This window comes from Embiotoca jacksoni, unplaced genomic scaffold (assembly GCF_022577435.1).
Source record: "Embiotoca jacksoni isolate LCO1_2020_lvr unplaced genomic scaffold, fEmbJac1.0.p SCAF_19, whole genome shotgun sequence".
NCBI classification, from domain to species: Eukaryota; Metazoa; Chordata; class Actinopteri; family Embiotocidae; genus Embiotoca; species Embiotoca jacksoni.
In genome coordinates this window covers 7994066-8016036 of record NW_027185329.1, presented here as the reverse complement: position 1 = coordinate 8016036, position 21971 = coordinate 7994066, and the positions used below count along the sequence as shown (strand labels likewise).

Genomic DNA, 21971 nt, shown 5'->3' with positions numbered 1-21971 from the left:
CTACTGCTATTTTATTGCTTTTCTATTGTTCTATTATTATCTTATTGCTTCTGTATGCTGCTGTAGTGAAAAAAAATTCCCCTCGGGGATTAATAAAGTAACTAACCTAACCTAACCTATTAAATAAATATATATATATTAAAAAAAAAAAAAAAAAAAAAAAAAAAAAAGACATCTGTGTGGAAAGCATTGGCCCACCCCCCCACTCCCTCCCTCCCCCCCAAATGGGATGATTAGGTAGGTAGGTAGGTAGGTATTTACTTTATTAATCCCCGAGGGGAATTTTTTTTTTCCACTACAGCAGCATACAGAAGCAATAAGATAATAATAGAAATAATAGAATAAAAATAATCGAATAGAATAGAATAGAATAATAGAAAAGCAATAAAATAGCAGTAACAGCAGTAAAAAAAATATAAATATAAAATATAAAATGCACAGCATATACAGTACATTATATATCTCTATATATTATATACAAACAAACCAAGAAACACAGTCAACATATATATATATCTGCATATATATGATTAATTATTAAGTATTAATTTAAAAAAAATTAATATAAAAATTAATATAAATTAATATAAAAATTAATATAAAAATATATAAATATAAAATGCACAGTATAGACAGTGCATTATATATCTATATATATTATATAAAAACAAACCAAGAAACACAGTCAACATATATATATATACATATATCTGTATATATATTATTAATTGTTAAGTATTAATATTAAAAAATATATAAAAATTTATATAAATTAATATAAAAATTATTGTAAAAAATATAAATATAAAATGCACAGTATATACAGTACATTATATATCTATATATATTATATACAAACAAACCAAGAAACACAGTCAACATATATATATATATACATATATCTGTATATATATTATTAATTATTAAGTATTAATATTTATATATATATATATATATATATATATATATATATATATATATAAAAAACAACAACAATGCAGTGCGAGCAAGCTGTTTCGGTGTAATGTTCCTTTAAAGGCCGCTGCCCCCCTGCAGCGTCGTCATTGCGCAGCAGAGCAGTTTGAACCAAAAAGCGGAGTGACCTTCCTCCGCTCTCAGTCTGAGAGGAGCAGCGCTGAAAGCGAGAAGAAGCCGGTCACAGCTCCTCTTGCACTCTCTCTCCTCCTTTCTCCCCCCCAGCTTTTACCTTCAGAAATGAACAACAACTTAGTCGGAGATGAAGTCGGGTAAGATCTCGTTTAAAACGCTTTTTTTTGTTGTTGTTGTTGTCGTCGTATCCAGAAAAAGAGAGAAAACAAACAAACAAACAAACAACAACAACTGTTTAACTTGCGTGTTGTCAAAGCAGTCCCGTTTGACAGCTAACGTTAGCTAGCGAGCTAAGCTAACTTAGCGAGATTCCGCTAGCCGGAGGAAAGAACGGGCAAAAAAAAAAGGATAAAAAGGACAAAAAAAAAAAATAAAAAAAAAAAGTGAAAGTAGTCCTCAAAGAAGCGCAGTTGTTGGTGTCGTGGCTGACGGAGAAACACGCTGCGTGTGTCCGGAGCGCGTCCGGGCTGCTTGTCGGTGTAGTTACTTATTTCTGTGTTGTTTTGCAGTTTAGCTCCGATCGACCGAGCTAGTTCGGCTAACGCTGCCAGCGAAGCGACAGTCTCCTCTGGACTCCGCCGCTGCGAGAGGACATTTAGCGGGCACCGACCCGGAGGATGGAGGATGGAGGATGGAGCCCCCCCTCTCCCTCTCCCTCTCCTCGTCTGCACCACCCGAGCCTCCGCTTGTGTCAAAAAGGCGCTGCGTTTAATCTCCCCGACGCGTTTCGTCCGAGGTGTGCGATTTGAAACTCGCTAGCTGGTGTTTGACGGGTCGTACCTTGCGGTAGTCTCCCCCCAGCCTCCGAGCTCACCGGTCCGGTCCGGTCCGGTCCGCCGAGCGGGCAGCCGGTCCTCTCCGCCGCTCCGGTCCGGGTCGTTGAGCGGCGGAGGGTCGGCTGGTGGGACAAGCGGCGGCCGTGGAGGATCCGGAGGCAAAGCTTTGTGTTGGTTAGCCTGCTACACGCCGTGGCTCTGTCCCTCCCCGGGGTAACTTACGTGGCAGGAGCTTCATAAAAAAAAATGACCTTTTTTTAAAACATTTTTTTTATTGTCGAGGCCACTGCGTTGAGTGCTGGAGGACCAAAGTGACATCCACTGCGAGGACAGGACCGCCACACGAGGCACATTAAAAAAATGTTTTAAACTGAAGCCGGGTGTTTATTTCTCGATGCTGCAGCAGCTTTGGTGCTTCATGTTGTGTAATGTCTGTGTACTTGGCTGTTTAGTCAGCTGTGACTCCAACCAAGAGGTTTTTTTTTTTTTTAGTCCTTTAAGGCCTCAGATCAGGATTTTTTTTTTTTCTGTTTTAATTCAGTCCTGACGGTTTGCAGATCATCACTTCCTCTAATTTAAGGGTATCATCTACTTTCAGGAAACTTTTTGTGGGTGGATTGGACTGGAGTACCACACAAGGTAAGACACACTGTTTAACTTAATGCACAAAGTAGTTTTAAAGACTATAAATGACAATGTTGTGGATGAGGATCTGACTGGTAGCTCGTTGGAAGCTTTTAGAAACTAAGTTTGAATAAATTAAAAATAGCCTCAAGTTACAAGTATTACAAGTAAGTAGCAGGATAAATCCAGTTGATAGTATTCAAATAAATTGCTTTGTTTGTTATTAACTTCTACCTCATTGACAATATTTTGATGGTATTTTCTAGGTGCTTTCATGCAATTTTTTGAGGGTTTTTGATGTGGTCTTATCATTAACGTGGCTAATATTAAATTCAGTATTGATTACTTATTATTTGATCACCAAACATTTAGAGGCAAGGTTAATTACATAAAACGCAAGCAGACTTTGTGGAGTTACGCATTTATTTCCACTATTATAAGCAATGTTCTGGTGTCTTTACCAACACCTGGGTATCATAGAGGACAATGTTCACCTGCCACACCGTCACAGTAATTATAATCATAGGACAAGTTTTTCAACATAATAATGATGTGTTATTCTTTGAGGTCAGAGTATCGATGTTGTTGATATGTCAGTATTGGTTAATATGCCTGCTCGCCTGCAAATGAAGGAAATAACAAAAGTGGACATTGTAACTTATAATCCAACACGATAGCCCTGCAGGAAATTCTGCTTTGTTGTAGCTTAACTCGAGTCTTTTTTTTTTTTTACTATAAAGAATTTTCAAGCAAATATGTTTTTGTCTTCCAGTCAGTGTTGATGACGATGTGCTTGTAGCCAGTGTTGCTGTGTGAAGACAGTTTTATTGCGTTTGAATGTGTCCTTAATTACTGATGATCAGCTGTGAACTGCAAACGCTGGTGGTGAAACCAACATTAAACGGTCGTGTCCGTGTTTACCCTCTGCTCTCGTTGAGGCCTAAGCAGAGATGATCTAGTATGTTTCGAGCCCTTTTGCCGGCTGATGCTTGGTTGGCCATCGTGTAACTTTACACTTGTGCTCGTCTGTGTGAAGAGCCGTGTAAACATTACGATCTGAACGACAGCGGCAAGTAGCTATGCGCTTGTTTCTGCGGCGATGCCCCGGGGCTTCTTAGCAATGAGAAAAGCAATTACGGTAACTCTCTCTAAAGGAACTCCTCATTTGTTCAAACTTGCAGGCCTCGCTCCCCTCGCCTCTGTTGGGCATGTGCGGGCGCTACAGTTGTAGGTTGTATATTTGGTGCTGTGCGACATGACAGTGGATCAGAGCTCTGTTTGCTCTTTAGGAGTTTCAACATGGGACTTACTATAATTTGATGTTTTCATATAAATCGCACAATTCTTCTATCACACAAAATCAAGGTTACTGAATGACTTTTAGTCTTCCCTGTCTACTGGTATGAAGTGGTGTTTTTTATTTTTTCTCTCCACACCTGTTTTGGTCCCAGATATAGCTTTAGAGCCGGTTGAAGTGCTCAAGATATTTCCACAGTACCATTTATCATAATGAAAGCATGAGATATATGAATCGTAACCCCTCTTCTGTGTGTTATTCAGGAGGCAAACTGGGCTAAGTTAAATTTTTCATTTATAAATTCACGTTTGCCGTGTTGTATGATTCTGTGTTTAATTTCATGAAGCTCCACTGTTATGTCTTCACTTTCTTTTGTCAGAGACGCTGAGAAACTACTTTTCACAGTATGGGGAAGTAGTAGATTGTGTCATCATGAAGGACAAAACTACAAATCAGTCGCGAGGCTTCGGCTTTGTTAAGTTCAAAGACCCCAATTGTGTACGGACAGTGCTGGAGACAAAGCCACATAATCTTGATGGAAGAAATGTGAGTATTTTAAATCAAAGGAACAGATTGTAAAATCAGCTCGAGTAATCTGCCCGCGCTTTGTGTGAGCAATGTGAAAAACTTCCTCCTGTGTTTCCTCAGCAGCAGCAGTCAGAAGTTATTTGAGGAGAAGGACAGTTTTTCTTTGGGTTGTACATGCTTTGAAGAGATGAGTACAGATGATGCACTTTGCAAAGACTGATGTTTATTTGCCCCACAAGACTTACCTGTACAAAGTCAAATGATCAAAATTGGCATGTAAAGTTGGTTTTGTCTGATATGACGGAAAAGAAACTAGGTGTTTTGCTAGTTCATAAAATTTCACACGGTCTGCTTTCCATGAAAGATATTTGCCTTTTTTTTGTGGCGTTGACAGAGATGGAGAAGGGCGTAAAATTGTATCGGCTACATGTTTGAATTATTGTCTGTACATATGTTGTATTGTTGAGTAAGTGCAAACCAATTTACTGTGAAGATCGTTTGAAGGTGCCTTATGTTTGAGGTTAATGTCAAACGTTTTCTCTCTCTGCTGTCAGATTGACCCGAAGCCATGCACTCCCAGAGGAATGCAACCTGAAAAATCTCGAACCAAGGAGGGCTGGGTAAGAGGACTCTGATTTTTTATTGGATAAGTGTTTCTGCTGGAATAAGGTTTAGGCCGTCAGTCTCTCCATCCCTTCCTCTTCCTGAGGACTCTCATTTCTTTTGTCGGGCAATGAGGAGACGTTGACCTTCATTTTTAAAAAAAACAAAACCTCTGACTTTGACCTAAATCTAATTTTTTTAATATTATTTTTTTGAAATGATCACAGCCTCCATACCTTTGAGAATACCGGAAATTAGTTTTGGGTTTTGATAAACCACAAAAGCATTAAATAATCTATGACTTATGTTGACCTCTATTTGTGACCACGAGACTGCAACAATAGCAGCAGCTCTCTGGAACAGCTTTCCCTCGTCTGGGATTGACACATAATAAGGTCACATTTTCCCAGATGTAACGTAACATCTAATAAGGCGTCATCGGCCCGTATCACCATGCTAAATGTTGGATTTATAGTAGCACGTTTGCATTACCATAACTGCATGCACATGAATGTAAAACCGTTTTTTTGTGCCTTTTTATCTGAAATATGTTGTTCTTGTAACTGCCCTCACTTACTGACTTAAACTGAGAAAACACAAGAAGGTTTGGAGATGAGATGAGTTAGTGTGGTGCATAAAATTGCTTTCGTCCGTGAGTTTTCTGAAAGGTAGAAATCTCTACTCCAACTTGGGTAATTTGTGGGTCGATCAACAATGCTATCAAGCCCCTGCAGACCTATTACAGTCATTTTGTCCTTTTAGGCAGCAGAGGCTGTAGTTAGGGCATCTTCGCTGTCAATAAAGCATTTTTACAAGTCACATATTTGGCTGCAAGTAGACTGTGTCAGAGGCTTTTATAAACGGGACCCTGTGCCTGCTACTGGAGCTCCTCTCTCTGGCTTTAAGTCATGTAGCCGGTACTGAATGTTTTAGTAGAAAAACAGGGGATGTAATTGTTAAAAATCCTTGTTGTTGTAAGCAGCCTCAAGCCTCTACAGGGCGAGTGCAGTGCACAACAGTGGTGAAATGCTTAGTGGTGGAGAGAGTAAGTGGGAGAAGCCGTGTTCTCTGATCTGTGGAGACTAGTGTTTGCATTGACATGACATGTTAAGAATTATACCCCAGGGCAAGAGGAGAACCTAATTTCTTCTGCACTGTCTGAATAGATGATGGCTAACTGGCCCGTTCCCAGAGTGATCTTGTAACAGACATTGAAATCCATACACTCCCTGTTTTTCTTTCAGAAGGGCAGCAAAGCCGATAGCAATAAATCAAAGAAGATATTTGTAGGTGGGATCCCCCATAACTGCGGCGAGCCTGAACTCAGGGACTATTTCAATAGATTCGGAGTGGTGAGTATTGCCAAGTGCATAATGCCAATTAATATTGTCATTAAGCCTGCTTGAATGGATGTGACATTGAACAGGGTCAATACCTTGATATAACAAAATTTGTGGGATGGGACGGGACAATTAATTATTTCTCTAAATTGAGGCAGAATATTTAATTGGACTGAGAAGGGACCCTGTCCAGTTTTCTAAATGGAGCCACTGTTTCCTTTTGTCCCATTCAAGGTCACAGAGGTGGTAATGATCTATGATGCGGAGAAGCAGAGGCCCCGAGGTAAAAGCTGATCCTGTTTTTTCTCTCCCCTCTCCATACCTCACCATCTTAAATCTCATGACAAACTATACTGGCCCAAAGAGAAAAAAAAAACACTCTGATATTTCACTCAATTAAAACACTGTAACCTGTAAAAGAATTTTGTGTTTGGTAAATACACACAACAAAACAAAAAACACAAAATCATCTTAAACGATATTCGTACAAGGTCACAATATAATGAAAAATTGAATTAATTGAAAATGAAATACGTCCAGTTTTCATTCATGTGATAAATACAATGCTCTCTGAAGTACATTTAATTCATAAACAGGGATTAACACAGTAGTATCTTTAGTTTGTGTGGCGATTACAAACTTGCGAAATGTGACATGTAGTTTCGTCACATACTACAGCAGTAGTAGACATTTCAAAACCACATATCGGTGTGTGTTTCATTGTAATGTCTGAAATTTGTGAGTATTTTCTAGAAAAATTGAATTAATTGAAAATGAAATACGTCCAGTTTTCATTCATGTGATAAATACAATACTCTCTGAAGTACATTTAATTCATAAACAGGGATTAACACAGTAGTATCTTTAGTTTGTGTGGCGATTACAAACTTGCGAAATGTGACATGTAATTTCGTCACATACTACAGCAGCAGTAGACATTTCAAAACCACATATCGGTGTGTGTTTCATTGTAATGTCTGAAATTTGTGAGTATTTTCTAGAAACTAGGATTTGATTTGTAGTGTCCTTCGTGACCTTGTGGAACAACATGAGTCCTTCTCCATGGACATGTTTCTACTCGGTTAAGTATATTGTTATCAGCAAGGAAATTGATTTTTATTAAAACTCTTTAGTTGAGCACATTTGTTAAAACATTGGCTGGTCTGGACCTCACAGTAGCTTCATCAGGGCAGAAATATTAAAACTGATCATCCTCCAGAGCACCTTAAACTTCCTCGGTCTTATCGTGGCTCTTTACTGTTTCATTCCTCTGAATTATTTTATCTGCAGATCATTTGAGTTGGAATTATTACAATTACTACATCGGCAGTTATTAGCTCAGTTAGTGGTTCACATGAGGGCTCTTAAAAAAAGCCACTCGTCCACCGGCATATAATGAATTAAAGGAGAGATTCACATTTTTTCAAGCCTATCCTTAAACATTGGTCAGCGACCCTAGTCTATGTATTTAAAAGGTTTTTGTTTAGGGTAGTTATTCTTCTTGTTCATATTCACCATGAAGAGACCCCCTAACATGCGTCCAATGTAAAGCTGTTTTTCCACAGCACTGTGCGGCTCGACTCAACTCAACTCTTTTTTTTTCTTTTTTTTTTTTTCTTTTCTTTTTTTTTTAATCAAGCAAAACTTGCGAATTGAATCTGGCACCTGGTACTTTTTCTGGTATCGTCTCCTTTGAGGCCGAGCCAGAACTATAAGGTGATGTGAAAACACTGCAGATCGTGGATTGATCAGACATAATCATCACTTGAGCAATCACTGCGTCGTTATTGCGCTCCACGGGGACTTCCTGCACAAAGCTGCCAACCAAGCTACTATAACTGCTGCTATTTGTTTTGTTCACTGGACTACTCGATTACTGGAAACGTGCAAAGCCCGCCGTGGTCCACTGAGGTGCAGATGTTCCTCTGTTTAGTTACTGATGAAAGGATCCGCCGTGTGTGTTTGTTTGTGTGTGCGTTGTGTCTAAGATGACATTGTAGTTTCACGCAGTGATGCTTTGACAACCAGCTACACTGAGGAGGGTGCTGTCCGCAGTGGAAAACAAAACCCAGGAAAAGTACCCGGTACCAAAAGTGAGTAGAGTCGAGCAGAGCCGCACCATGCAGAGGAACAGCAGAGATGGGAGACAAAATCCACAATCCTTGTTCAGTCTGAATAAATCAAATGAATTTGGTGTCTTCCAAAGCTTAATGGTCTTTTGACACTTTATCTAATTTATCACACTTGAAACAGATAGGAAGGGAACTCCTCACAGCGAGTCTGAACAGGAGCAATAAACTTGCCAAGTGAAGAAATGTCACCCTGTCCTTTTAAAGGACAAACCCACCCTACAACAAAAGATGACATTAGCTTGTGATGTATTCATAGCTCTTATCTCTTGTATTAGTATCGGGTCAAATGTAAACAGAAAGTGCAGTAAAAATCAAATAAAAGATTTCAATTATCAATTAAACCAGCAATTATTTCTTGATCTTCAAAATGTTTGACAATAATGAAATATGTGACAAAAAGAAAAGAGAAAAAACAAGCTGCAGGTTACAAGTAGAAATGGATATTTGTGTCCACATTAGACGGCTAGAAGATATGTTTAAAACCATTCTACTGAATAGGTGCAGTCAACTGGGAAGTTATTAAAAGGTGTTCTGGGAAGCAAAGGAAACCACTAACCTTAAAAGGAGCAGGAAAATAGGTGCTCCAAAAAAAAAAGAAGTACTTCATCACACCATGCAACTGGCACATTGAGAACAGTTTGAGCATCTGAAGGGGGGTTTGTCCTTCAAAGAGGTGACTATAGGATTGTTATCAGGAGTACAATGGAATCATTTTAATAGCTTTGAGGTCCTTTGACTCTTCAGAACTTTCTCTAACCCATTTCCTGCCAGTAGAAATGACTTGTGTTTGCCCAGTTCAGCCATAAATGTATCATGAGTCGGTGACATGCGTCGACACTTATAGCATGGATGGCCTCACCGGGAATCAGACCCGTGCCACTGGCAGTGTTGGTGTCAGACTCTGCCCAGACTCTGAGAGTTACAGTCACAGCTGTTTCATCGGCATTTGTCCCACATAGCAGTGTTGCAGCGGCCACTGACCCACAACATGCATTACTGCTCCTCCTTCAAATCCCCATTCATTCTCGTTTGGGAGAAACCCAGAATAGTTTGTCATTGGAATTTAACATGATGTGTTGCACCAGTAACAATCATTACATAATCTTTAATAGTGTAAACAGTTTCTTTTACTAAAACCATTAGATGTTCAACATTGGAATAAGTTTTCTTTACCTTGATTTTAGATGTAACTGATACATGTATCTTAAATGGCATAGTATGTGTTTTCCCATATGTAGAAAGTTAAGTATTTTTGTAAGTAAGCCCTTTCTATTTTTCTTTCTTCTGTCCCCCTTCTCCTTGTGAATGGTTTGAATGTGATTAACGGTGTCTTCTTAAGATTTGTCTTTTCTCCTTTAGGTTACTGTGCATTGACAGGTAGCACAGAGGTACAGGCCAAATGTAAAAGCACCCAAATTCCTTTTTTTTAATCGGTCTAAATGGGGTGTAAACAAAGCTGCATCAGTTTAACGACAGGGCAGAAGGATGACGTGTTCGCACTAATAAGAGAGAAATAGTTTGTTGATTGTTTCCCTACATGTTATTCGGACTCATAGGTATGCGAGGAGAAATTGAAGTCTTCCGTCTTATTTAATGTTTGTATATTTTGATGGAAAATAGGCAGCAAATATAAAATTTTATCTTCTGAATTTTTTTTTTAATTTTTTTTTTAAATGTAAGATGAAAATTAGTTTTTGCAATCTAATTATACTCAGTAGGGCTTCAGTAAATGTAAGTATTCATTTGTTATGGGAATTTTAGGCAAAAATACTGTGATATTCACTATTTGACTATTATATATATGACTACTATAACTTAACTTAGCTCCGCGCACGCACGCACGCACGCACGCACGCACACACACACACACACACACACACACACACACACACACACACATACACACATTGCTGAATGTACACCAAACGTACCAACAAATGCCATAATTTGGTGTTCAAAATGTCACCATATAGTGAAAATTGGCCTTAATATTCCTGAGTTGTATTTAAAGGTCCTGGTTTGTGGGACCAACATTAAAAAAACAGATTTTAAATTTAGTCTCAGAAAACAAGAAGAAATTCATCATTAAAATCATCGAATTTTGCCATTTTTCCTAAAAACCCCCAAAACAAACCCCAACAAGTTAATGATTACTTGAATATCAAAATTGTTGCTGATAAATTTTCTATTTATTGAGCAATCGCTCATTGGAAGGTCGTGGCTGCCCTATAAATGATATTATCAAATTATTTCTCTGTTCTTAATCGAGTAGTCTGAGTGACAGTCAGTCCACTGTAGGTTTAAAGCTGATATTTGATTTGAGTCCCTGCAATTTAAATCTGAGTGTCACCAAGATATGCCAAAAGCTTTAACGTGTCAGCTTGGTTTTAAATTTAGTGTAGGGACGGGTCATTGACAGATGTTATTAATAGCGATGGATCATGAGGCTTGGGAATGCTTGGCATGGCACTAGTGGTCTGTAACATCTCGGCTGTCTCATAGGGCATTTAATTGGATTCAGGTTAGGTCCCCCAAGTAGAGATGTGCACACAACCCAATTCTGCCACAGCGGAAAGTTAATCAGATTGAAAGTGGATCACTGCAGCGTGCGCAGCTTGTTAACGCCCTGAAGAGTTGTGTTGCAGATCGTCAGAGGAAGTAGTTTACCGAGCAGGTGGCGAAAAGTTCGAGCAAAGAAGTTGTCCGGCTTTTGGACTGCGTTCTTGTTGATGCACTTTGTCTACTCCCCATGAAAACTCTCGAGCAAAACTAGCAACTCGTCTGTTTTGGAAAACGGTTCCTGGCCTATATCTTTGTGTTACCCTTGTGAGCAATATTTTAATTGTCCATTTTAGGCTTATCCTGGCTGACTCAAAAGTAAAACACTGAATTTGGGAAAGCTCGGAGAAAGCTTTAGGCATTCTACAGTTTGTGTTTCTCCATATTTTTGTGATGCATTAACAATGGCTGCTGCGAGTGTGTGCTCCACAGCAATATACCAAGGGACAGATCAAGGTGGGGTTTGGATGAAACAGCATGAAGTAACAAAGTGGAATATTGGTTCAATTGGCATTTATCATGTTCAGTCCTGTCAGAGAGTGGAAAATGGACTTAACTCGCCTGTCATCCTTCATGTTTAACTGTTAAGCAATTCGTTATCGTTATATTTACCAAATATTTCTCTGCAGAGTAAAGAGAAACGTTTCCTTCAATCCCCCAGGCCTTAGTCTTGGATTTGTGTTGTGCTACAAGTCTGCGACATCATCCGAACCCCAGGAGCTTCTTGCTCAGTCTTGACGGATCCTCAATCTGCTGAAGCCCAATACTGTTCTTCATCTTGTGTTGTCACAACCCCCCTGCTACCTTGATTCACTCTTGGTCGTTGGCTAGGTTTTGGATTTATTACTTTCGAGGCCGAACAATCAGTGGACCAGGCTGTCAACATGCATTTTCACGACATCATGGGCAAAAAAGTGTGTAGTTGTAGTTTTATTTTACCCTTAAGATCAAACAGAGGCTTGGGCGACGGCGCGAGAGTCACAGTATGATGCTGTTTTATTACTTAAAAGGTCATTTTCCTGTGGTTTCCTATTAGTGATCGCAGCATCATAAAGCACAAATTCAGCCTCGAGCGTCTTCAAATAATCAAGTTAATAACGTGATTTACTTAACTTTTTTAATCACAACTCATACTCCGTTCACACTTTCCTAGTTTCTAAATGCACTCATCCTTCACTTGCTGTTTTATTGCAGTTTCAATTGTCGCCCAAGGCTTTGTTTAAACTGACCACTCCTTTAGGATGTTTTTAGATTGAGCTCAATAAATTAAAGTTACACTATTTACTGGCTTTCGATGTGCTAAATAACTGCACCAAAATTAAGATTAAAGATACAGATTTCAATCGAAGAGTTTTTCTGAGTTTAAATCACCTAAAGGATTGGTCCAATCAATTTCTGTTGGTTTCTTTTCTTTTTTGATGTTTTGTTGGCAGGTCACTTACACGTCAACATGTTTGGTTTTAATTTTTTCCTTTTTTATTTTTATTTTTTGAAACGTTAAAGAAAAAGCTCAATTCAGTGACCTCAGTTGAAGAATCTCCATACTGTGTCTGTCAGTTCTCTTAAAAAAACAACCAAATGAAAGTCGGTCCAAATGGTGCTCAGAATGAGACTCGAGTCGCACAGTGATGTTTGCATGTCACTTCCTCGTGTTTGCTTTAACTCAGTGGGTGTACCAGATGGATGGGGTTTACTGCACTAAATCAATTCAGATAGTGTCAGGTAAGCTGTGCACCCAGAAACAATAAATTATCTGTGGTGTAATGTTTAAGCAACACTTCCTAACCTTCTGTCACGCCATCTATTGTACTATTGTATACAGCAAACAGCACCCACCCGGCAACTCGGCTGAGAGTGAAACTAATAAAAAAAATAAAAAAAATGTAGTTGGTGCATATCTGGTTCTGACATTTGGCTTCTAAAGGCGCTTTTAAAGTTTGGATTCATTAGCAACACCAGCCTCCCTTTTCCTCAAAGGAGTCAGTTTGTATTTAGCAGCTTTTAAACCCCTCTACTGAGATATTGGAAGAGAGCCCCCCGCCCCCCTCCTCCATGCAGATGACAATGAGTCAGAAAATGATCAAAGTCAAACAGAAAAGTTACATCTACTCAGTATATCATATCATGTCATCAATGGTATCGTGTTTCTGTCCTTTATCTTTACATGGCTGCACGAGTGGTTTAAGGATTTGAAGTTTTGCGATACTTAACACGCCCTTTTGTGCATATTTTGGCTCTTAATGAATTTTTAGCCACAGAGTTTTAATCGAATGACGCTGATTATTACATTAAAAAAAAAAAAGAAAAAAAAAGAGCCGTATCCCATTTCCTTGGTAAATGATTCAGCCCCACCTGTACACTTTCCAGTGGTCCCTGCTCCCCTTGACGTTGCCCTCGTTTCCAGCAGGAATCAAGACTCAAACGTAATCCATTGTTCTTGACTTGACATTACCTTACGCTGGGACTTGAGGGAGACTGGGAGATATGAGTTACAAAATTAGAAATTGGAGCACATCAAACTGTGGAACAAATCCCGATTCTGCTGTTGGGGACTGTACAGAAGTCATGGTATCCATCACTCGTAGCTGTGATGCCCACGGGAGAAGGCGCTCAGGTAGCTGCCGGCGGCGGCGAGGCCACTGCCGGAAACATGTGCATGTAATTAGGTCGACAGAGAAGGAAGAGGGGAGGCTAGGGAAGGTGGGAACACCTTAAAGCGGGGAGGAATTTGCGATTCGTTTTCCTCCTGCAAGGTGACCCCAATAACTCAACCCCCTCAGTCTATTTCTGGTTGGCTCCCCCTTAGTCTCAGCCTGTTTCTTTGCTCTGGTTAGCTGCTGATAGGTTTGCCTAGTTACAGGCAAGAGAGTTTAGTTTTTGGGGCAGTGAATTTGTTTTTGACTCGAGGCAACTTATTGTTAGAGCAATGAGTAATGACTACACATAAAAGTCAAACGTATGTGAAGAAATGCAGGGTTAAGATCATTTTCTGAGCGTTAATTAAGCAACAAAGTAAATTATCAAATTTATAGCACATGTTCTTTATTAACATGTTAAAAAATATCAATCAAAGAATCTTTGGAATCACCGTTATTAATCATTTAGGTTTTGGTTGTCGAAATATTCGATTTCCTCAATCGATAATTGGGTTTTATATTGGGGTCAAAGTTCATCAGACACTTGATCTAAATGGAAAAATATTTTCGCACGTTTGACACAGTATGAAGATTCAGTTTTAGATTGACTGAAAAGACTGTTCATTTGTACTATCTGCATGTTTACTTTTATATTCTGTTAGAACTCAGATACAGATTTCTCTCTACATCCACCCTCCCCACCCCCCAAAACTTATTCTAAGTACAATAAAAAAAAAAAAATGAGATTCTTGATAAGCGTTAGCTGGAGAAAGGTAAGTCATGACCTTCCATTAGATGTCTTTATCATATATAGGGCATTTAATAACTAAGCAAGAAAGCAATCTATGTTTCTCAGGTACATTTTTAGAGTTTGCAATCTGGAGATGGTGAATTTGAAAAAGTACTTGATGCGTACTGTCTTGGCATTATGATTTTGGATACTGAAATTCCCAATGAATCATTAGTACCTGAGACACATAGCTATACAGCTCTTGTGGCTACACAGTAATATTAATTTACATAGCTGCCCCACATAATTCGAATGAACATAAAGATTTCAAACTGGCCCAAAATGTTGAGATTAAGTATCAGTGGTAGGACAGGTGTGTCTAGGTGAGGGACGTCATGGACCTTTTACTGGTGTTGCCAAATGTGCCCTCCTTGTCCTTTGTCCAGGTGGAAGTAAAGAAGGCCGAACCTCGTGACAGCAAAGCTCCTGGCCAGCTTGGCCCTGGCCAGTGGGCACCCAGGGGCATCTTGACTGCAGCTAATGGTTGGACAGCACAGCCTGCCCAGGGCTGGCAACAGCCTTACGGGCCACAGGGTGAGTGGGAACAAGTCCCAGAGCAGAGCAAAGAGAAGCTCAGCGTTCAGAGGGAAACCTTGTAGAAACTGTTTAAATGTGTTAAATCCTCTGCTTAAACATTAACCTTCTGCGTGTAGGTCAGCGCTTTCACCATAAGTTTCAATATTAAACTGTATTATATGAATATTTTACCTTTCAGGCATCGGTTTTATCCTCAGTCTAAACTTTTTTTTTTTTTTTTTCCTCTCTTCCTGAAGGAGTGTGGGTGTCAACTACTGGCCAGCCCATAGGTAGGTGTCAGCCCTCCACATGATAAACAACAGAATGAACCTTTTTTTTTGGGACATTTTTGTGAGTTTCTTGTTGTGTAACCGTGAGATTGCAGCTAGATGCGTCTTTGCCATGTGATAATGTGCTTATCTTGAAACGCTTGCGGGACAGAAACGGGTTCGCACTCTGTGTGGCCAATAGGCTGACGACAGTTAACAGCACATGTTATCACTGATTCATAATGGCTGAGGCTGCTGATAATTTGTTGCTTGAGACAGATGGCAGCCTTGAATGGATTCCGGCCTCCCTCTGCTGTTGGTCAGGCTCGGCTTCATATCTCCACCTTCATATCTCCGCTGTAGTTTCGTCTCTATACTCACTCAGAAGATACTTCACTTTCAGACAGCGTACTGCTACCTCAGTTTTTAAGCAGTTTATCAACTTAGTCTCTTAATCAGCCGTTTAATAAAGCAATCACAATTTCAAACAAGGTGCAAATCCGATGCATCTGTGCTGGTTTGTCTTTTTATTATGACTATTTAAATTAGCTGTGGGCTTGATTGAAGTCCTAATTTACATGAAACCTATTTATGTATTCATACAAACATGAATGAATCTGTTCTGTGTTGGGGCAGGCGGGTATGGACCTCCGTTGTCAGCAGGCCGGGGAACCCCGACACAGCCTCCATCACCCTTCAACGCATTCCTGGTCACGACCCCGGCGGGCAGCTTCGCTGCACCTCAGGGCTACCCTCAGCAGGGCTACAGCACAGCACCTCAGTTTGGTCAGTTCTACTAATCCAATCGCTCACTACAGTTTGAATTTGTTTCTTTATAGTGCTGACTGGTAATGTAGAATATAAGTAAGGCAAACAATGTGAATTAGGTGAAGTGGCTCTATGTGTGTATTTCAAGGCAGCTCTGCTGTGGCTGTGGTCAGGGAGGAACCTATATCTTATCAGAGATGGACAGCAGGACTTGCAGACAGTGGCGGGAATTTTACTTTTGAAATGTAATAGGTTACAGATTACTAGTTACCCTGTTTAAAATGTGATGAGTAATGTAACATCTACTTTACTACACTTTTCGGACATATTTTAAATTAGGCTATAGAGCTGAAAAGTCCTAAAAAAAACAACATTTTAAACTAGACGGTAAAGTAGTAGAAGCTCCACATAGAGATGCATTACATCTTGAACACACATTAACATAGTGGGGCAGGAGTTGCTTTATTTAATGTGACTGACTGCAGTTACATGAACTTCCTGTACAAAGGTTTCCTCAAGTTTGACATCAAACATTTCAATATTGGCAGTATTTTCTCCTCAGCTGAACCAGGTTAATCTATTTTAAGGTCAAACGGTATTAAAAGGGATGAAACAACACTAGGAAGTGATCATTAGGGCAAAGTCATTGAAATATTTGTATCCCTCTCTAACAGGTTACAGTTTTGGCACACCCCAAGCAGACCAGTATGCTCAACAGGTTCCTCCTCCGCCCAACACTCCAGGAACCGCACCTCTGGGCTTTGCTCCCGCCACCACACCAACTCAGGACTTAAGCAAAGCTCCCACTGGGCAGCCCGACTTCCCTTATAGCCAGTATGGTAAGAAAAGCATTGTGCATAAAGAAGTATGCTGCCCCCTTTCTCTCCCATTTGGTTTTCTTTCACCCCCTCGGTCCCGCTCACCTCCCTGGATTTTTTTTTAAATTTTTTATTGGGTGCACCTACAGCTCATTTAACCCCGTGACGAGAACCCTTAGACGAGCAGGAGCATGCTCTTGGTCTTGCTCTTTAGCTTGAACAGCTACACATGCATACATGCTTCTCGCATACATGAACTCCTCTGGCTCTGCCATGAAGATGCTGCTGAAGTTTCATCACATCCAGGAGTCCTCAGTAGTCATTTCTGTCTAGGTGTTCCAGCTGAGCTGTGGATTGATAAAAAGATTGGGAGGTCTTGGTAGGTTTGAATTAGATCATCCTGCCTTGCAATGTTTTTTGTTGTTGTTTGTTTTGCATTTTCACTTTTCTTTTATGTTAAAAGGAGTGCAATCTTCTTCTGACAGTACAAGACATTTGATTTGGTTCAAATATTCCTTCTTTTTTAATTAATCCCCTCTCCACCTCTTCTTCTTCCTATTCCTCCCTGTTGATGACTGCTGGTTTCCTTTCCTGGTCTTGGCACGATTGCCATAGACGTTCACCCGCATGACAATATTATGCCCATGAAACTTTATTTCTGGAAATAGGCATGTCCAACCTGCCAAGCTGCCTATCAAAATTCTTCAACATGTTCATCAGTTGATTACACCAGAGCTTTGCATGCTTGTCTGCTCAATGTGACCTTTGACCCTCTAGCTTGTAGATGCACACAGACCTTGGGCGAGTCATTTTTGACTAATGTGTCTCTGGGTTTTCTACTTTCTGGTGTGCGTCTTTGTGGCCTTGAACTGGACTGTTAGTCGAACATTACCTTTAGACTGTGTTGGACCAGGATAATTATTCCCCCTGGATCTTTACTGAGCTGATCAAATGTTTTCAGTCAGCCTTCAGAAACTTCAATATAGGACAGTTCTTCAAGCCACGTTAGTATACATTTACAGAAAATTACGGTCATTACTGTCTTTAATTTATAACAATTAGGGGGTAGCTTTCATGACATACCGTAAACTCATGCAACATTAAGAGTCTGAGATCCTGCTGAGAGCACAAATGGAAGCTGGAGGTTTTCAGATCTGAAACAAAACGAAGACAGAGATTGTGTAAACACTAACCAGTGTCCGTGGAAAAGGAACAATCTCCATCTTCATTCAGCCGTTCAGTCACACAAGCGCAAAGTCAGATAACGTTCGGACATTCATTCAGAAGCTACATCCAGTTTTTTGGCTCGCTGGTGTTTTTAGTCTGACTTGGCTTACAGCTGCTTCTACATTTAAAGCAGTCATGCGATCGCTGTCAGTCATGACAGGTGCCCATCTTGTTCAATGTTTCCTGCTTGTGCGTATCTCCCATCCAGCTTCTTGCTTTTAGTGTCTGCTGCCTGTTCAGGCTCTTAGTCCGATAATGGAAGTCAGCAGAAACAACATGGCCTCGCAAAGGTTTTGTGAAATGAGCAGAAAATGTGGTGCTGTTGACGCAAAGCCATGAGAGATTATTTATGACATTGGCAGCTACTGAATGTGACATTTAATATAAATTGTGTTTTATTTAAGGTTACGTTTGGTTTATGAGCAGTTGGCCAGTTAAAATAGTGAGATTATACTCAGGATCAATCCAGTGGGTTTGCATATAAATTCATTAATGATTATTTTAAAAGCCATTATTTTCCAATGCATACCATATTTAATGTAACAATTTCCATCTTCCATGAGCAACTGGCTTTACTTTGCTTACAGTACACTGTGAACCATGAAACCTTGAAATAATAGGTTTTTCATTACAAAAAAATGTGTTGACTTTTTTCCGTCAAAACTCACTCTTGGTGCATTCAAGAACACGCGCCACATCTGAAATTTGAGAATTGATCGCTGAACCAAGGCCTTTTGTAATGGACATAAAAGTTTGATGTCCATATTGTGCTTTCTGGCAATGTTCTAATGCTGAATTGCACTTGAAAGCACCACGACGGAGAATTCTCTTTTGATGTCACACTCACTGAGAGAAGTGGCTTCATGTAAGTAACCGAGCAAGCCTAACCAAGGTTTGAAAAGTACACACAAATGTAACTTAATGTGGCACAAAGATTAAATTGGCAGTTGTGTGTTGATTCTGGTTGCGGCTTAGAGGATTGGAAACTGGCCTAGAAACTTATAGTATTCTTTGGAAAATGGCCCGCAGCAAACATATTTTATTGACTGCGCAATGCAAAACCACTGGTTTTTTATTCCCGTTTGCTTTTTTTTTTGGTGGGAAAACAGATCGCTCACGGTACCCGTATCTTGGAAAAATGCACATTTCACAAAATTTTTATGGGACCGGGCTGGCATGATTTAAAAAGTCAGGTGTGAAGCGGAAAAGTAATGCCTCATCAAGCCTAGTGTAGACCCATTAAATAAGTATTACTGTACAGCTCTTTTAGCGCAGTAAGGGGGGAACTATGTAAAGTAGTCAGCCAGCAGTATCTGGGTTCAGTCAACCTGGTCTCCTCGTCTCCCTGATAGGCTTGGGTAACTACCCTCAGGACCCCTCTGCCTACGGACCAACGCGTCCTTCTCACAGTTATGGTCAGGATGAGCAGGGAGGATATAGTGCAGGTAGGTGCCAGCATCGTCTTCTCCAACCACAAAAGAAGCATCTGTTCAGTACTGTAGTGTTTATAGAGCTGCAACCTGGTTCTTTGCCTCTTTTCTTTTGCTTTGTGTTTAGTATTTTGCATGTACATTTTGCATGTACATACAAATTACTGGGTGTACTCTTGTATAGTGAAACCCAGCTATCGCCTGTCTCACAGCTGAGTGGATTTGAAAGAAATTTACATTTGAAATTTAGCAAGCTGAGCTCTAAGGATGTCATTTCCCTCTGCGGCTGTGGCTTTACTATAACAAGACGAGACCATGTCCTCCTTTTTTGTTCACTCTCTGTCCGCATTGCTTTGCTGATTGTGAAAGGATGATCTAATTGTCAGAAAATTTCTTCATGGTTCAGTTGTCTCTGCATCAGCAGTCCATTCACCCGTTCCCCCCCCCCCCCCCCCCCCCCCCCCCATGTACTGTCTACACGTTATAGCTAAAGGGGTGAGAAAGGAAAGAAGATTTAAAGGAGGCCACGATATCAATAAATTTCAATTTCTCTCAGATTCTTCTGTCTGATGGTCCTCTGGGGACTGATCCCTGTTCTTCAGATTTTGATCAAGACATATGTTGTATTTTCTAATTTTCCCCATTTTCTATCTCTATTTTCTCTGTTGTCTTTCCATTGTTGTTGATAACATTCTCTTAAACTGTGTTTATTGGTAACATATTCATATAATCCCTCTCGTGTTAACTGGATGTTACCAGCGCAGGAAAATAACCAGTCACCTGCAAGATTGTTGAAAGATCTGGCCAGCCAATTGGGAACAAACCCGTCGCTTTTTTTTTTTTTAAAGTTTAAAATGCCCTTTTGTTTGGACAGTGGCTGCTGAATTTTTATGTGCACCAGCCATTTCTCCAGGCGGTTCAGTTTCCTTTCCTGGACTTCACCGTGGTTCCCTCATGTGTTTATAGGGAGATGGTGCCATCCAGTGTATAAATAGAACATTATGCGTATTACGCTGATCATTCAAGAGAATCTAGACATTGTTTTCCTCAATGACGCCGGCTCAAAATGTTTCTTAAATTTAGCTGAAACTTTCCTGTTTAGCAATTATACGTTTCAACACACAATTTCCGACACGAAGGGGCTCATTGAAGGATTACAGTATGTGAATTTATTGGAAAAATCCACCACGAAAACCTTTAAAACACTGCTAGTTGCAATGCACACTGCATTTCTGGGTCTATATTTGGCGTGTTACCCTTTCCCTTTTTTCAAATTCAAATTTACTGCACATAACCACATTGCAAAGGCCATTATACAGAAATAAAATGAAGCAAAACCGGGCGTTAATAAAGACCTAACACTCTGCTGGACCTTCCTACCTGTCTAATTTACCTCCGGTTATATGGCAACACTCATGGTGCAGTTTCTTTGTATTTAGAAGAAGTTGTAAACAAACAAAACATAAAAAATGTGAGGTATTATAGATTAAAGGACTCCATATTCAGTAAATGCTGTGACAAAATCTTAAGATTTGGAATAGGAGGGCAGTGCAGTCATAATAATAATATCAACAACGATTTGTATCCGACGCAGTTTAAGGCTAAACGGTGGATTTTTCCTCAACATAAAATCTGTGAATGTTTCACATAAACCATTTAAGACTTTTAAAGGAGTAAGGCTTCTCTCTAAACATTGTCTGATGAGCCTAACTTTAATATCCTCCCTGTTCCAGCTTTTTACTGTCTGTCGTCCACCGCAGGTTACGGTCAGGACCTGGCGGCCTTCGGCCACACCTTCGCAGACCCCAGCCAGCCGACGGCCTCGTACGGGGCCCCGACAGCACAGCAGGCCGCCGCCCCCCCAACCCACCGCAAACGCGTTCGGCAGAGGACAGAACCACAACGTACAGGGCTTCCACCCGTATCGACGCTGACCACCACCTCTGGGCGGGGCTGCTTTGTAAAGTTCAAAACAACAAAAAACAAAAAAAAAAAACAACAACAAAAAAAAACAACAAAAAAAAAAAAAAGTCAGGGAATTGCGTGTTCTTGCTAAAAGGCAAAACTGGAGTTAAAAATTGTTCTTTAGGAATGTTGAATGCACACAGTTTGTGAAACAGAAACCTTTGTGATAGCAGGGATTCCAGTAAATTTAAAAGGGGTGTAAAGAAACCAAGGGTTTTATTTTATTTTATTTTATTTTATTTTGCATAACTTAAGGAACATTCAGCAGAAAGAAGCTTTTATCCCCCACCCCCGAACCCATGTTTTATAGTAGAACTAACTACTTTGCAATAATTTTGATTGTCTGGTCAAACACTAGCACAGAGACTATATGTAGAGACTTGCATATGAATATGTATATTTATGGTGGACACAAATGAAAACAGGGTCTCAAGTTTCCTCAGCTTTAAATTCTAGGGAAAAAATGTTTTTATTTTTCATTTGGTGAATTTTGTTTACTTTCTGAGCCTTTAAAGTTTGTTTAAAATGGAGATTATGAATATATATATATTATACACAAACTGTGCAATTTTTTAAAAAGAGA

The 21971-nt window shown here is 39.9% G+C and overlaps 1 protein-coding gene across 1 annotated transcript; it reads left to right on the top strand.

Moving 5' to 3' along the window:
- Nucleotides 1–1118: 1118 nt before the first annotated feature.
- On the top strand, nucleotides 1119–21436 carry dazap1 (DAZ associated protein 1). The gene is given in 13 exon segments (XM_069153327.1): nucleotides 1119–1247; nucleotides 2485–2525; nucleotides 4187–4353; nucleotides 4890–4955; nucleotides 6183–6290; nucleotides 6513–6561; nucleotides 11801–11883; nucleotides 14782–14929; nucleotides 15169–15201; nucleotides 15817–15966; nucleotides 16623–16787; nucleotides 21184–21281; nucleotides 21283–21436. Coding segments are annotated over 13 exon segments (1215 nt in total). The 5' UTR covers nucleotides 1119–1215; the 3' UTR covers nucleotides 21358–21436.
- Nucleotides 21437–21971: the final 535 nt, after the last annotated feature.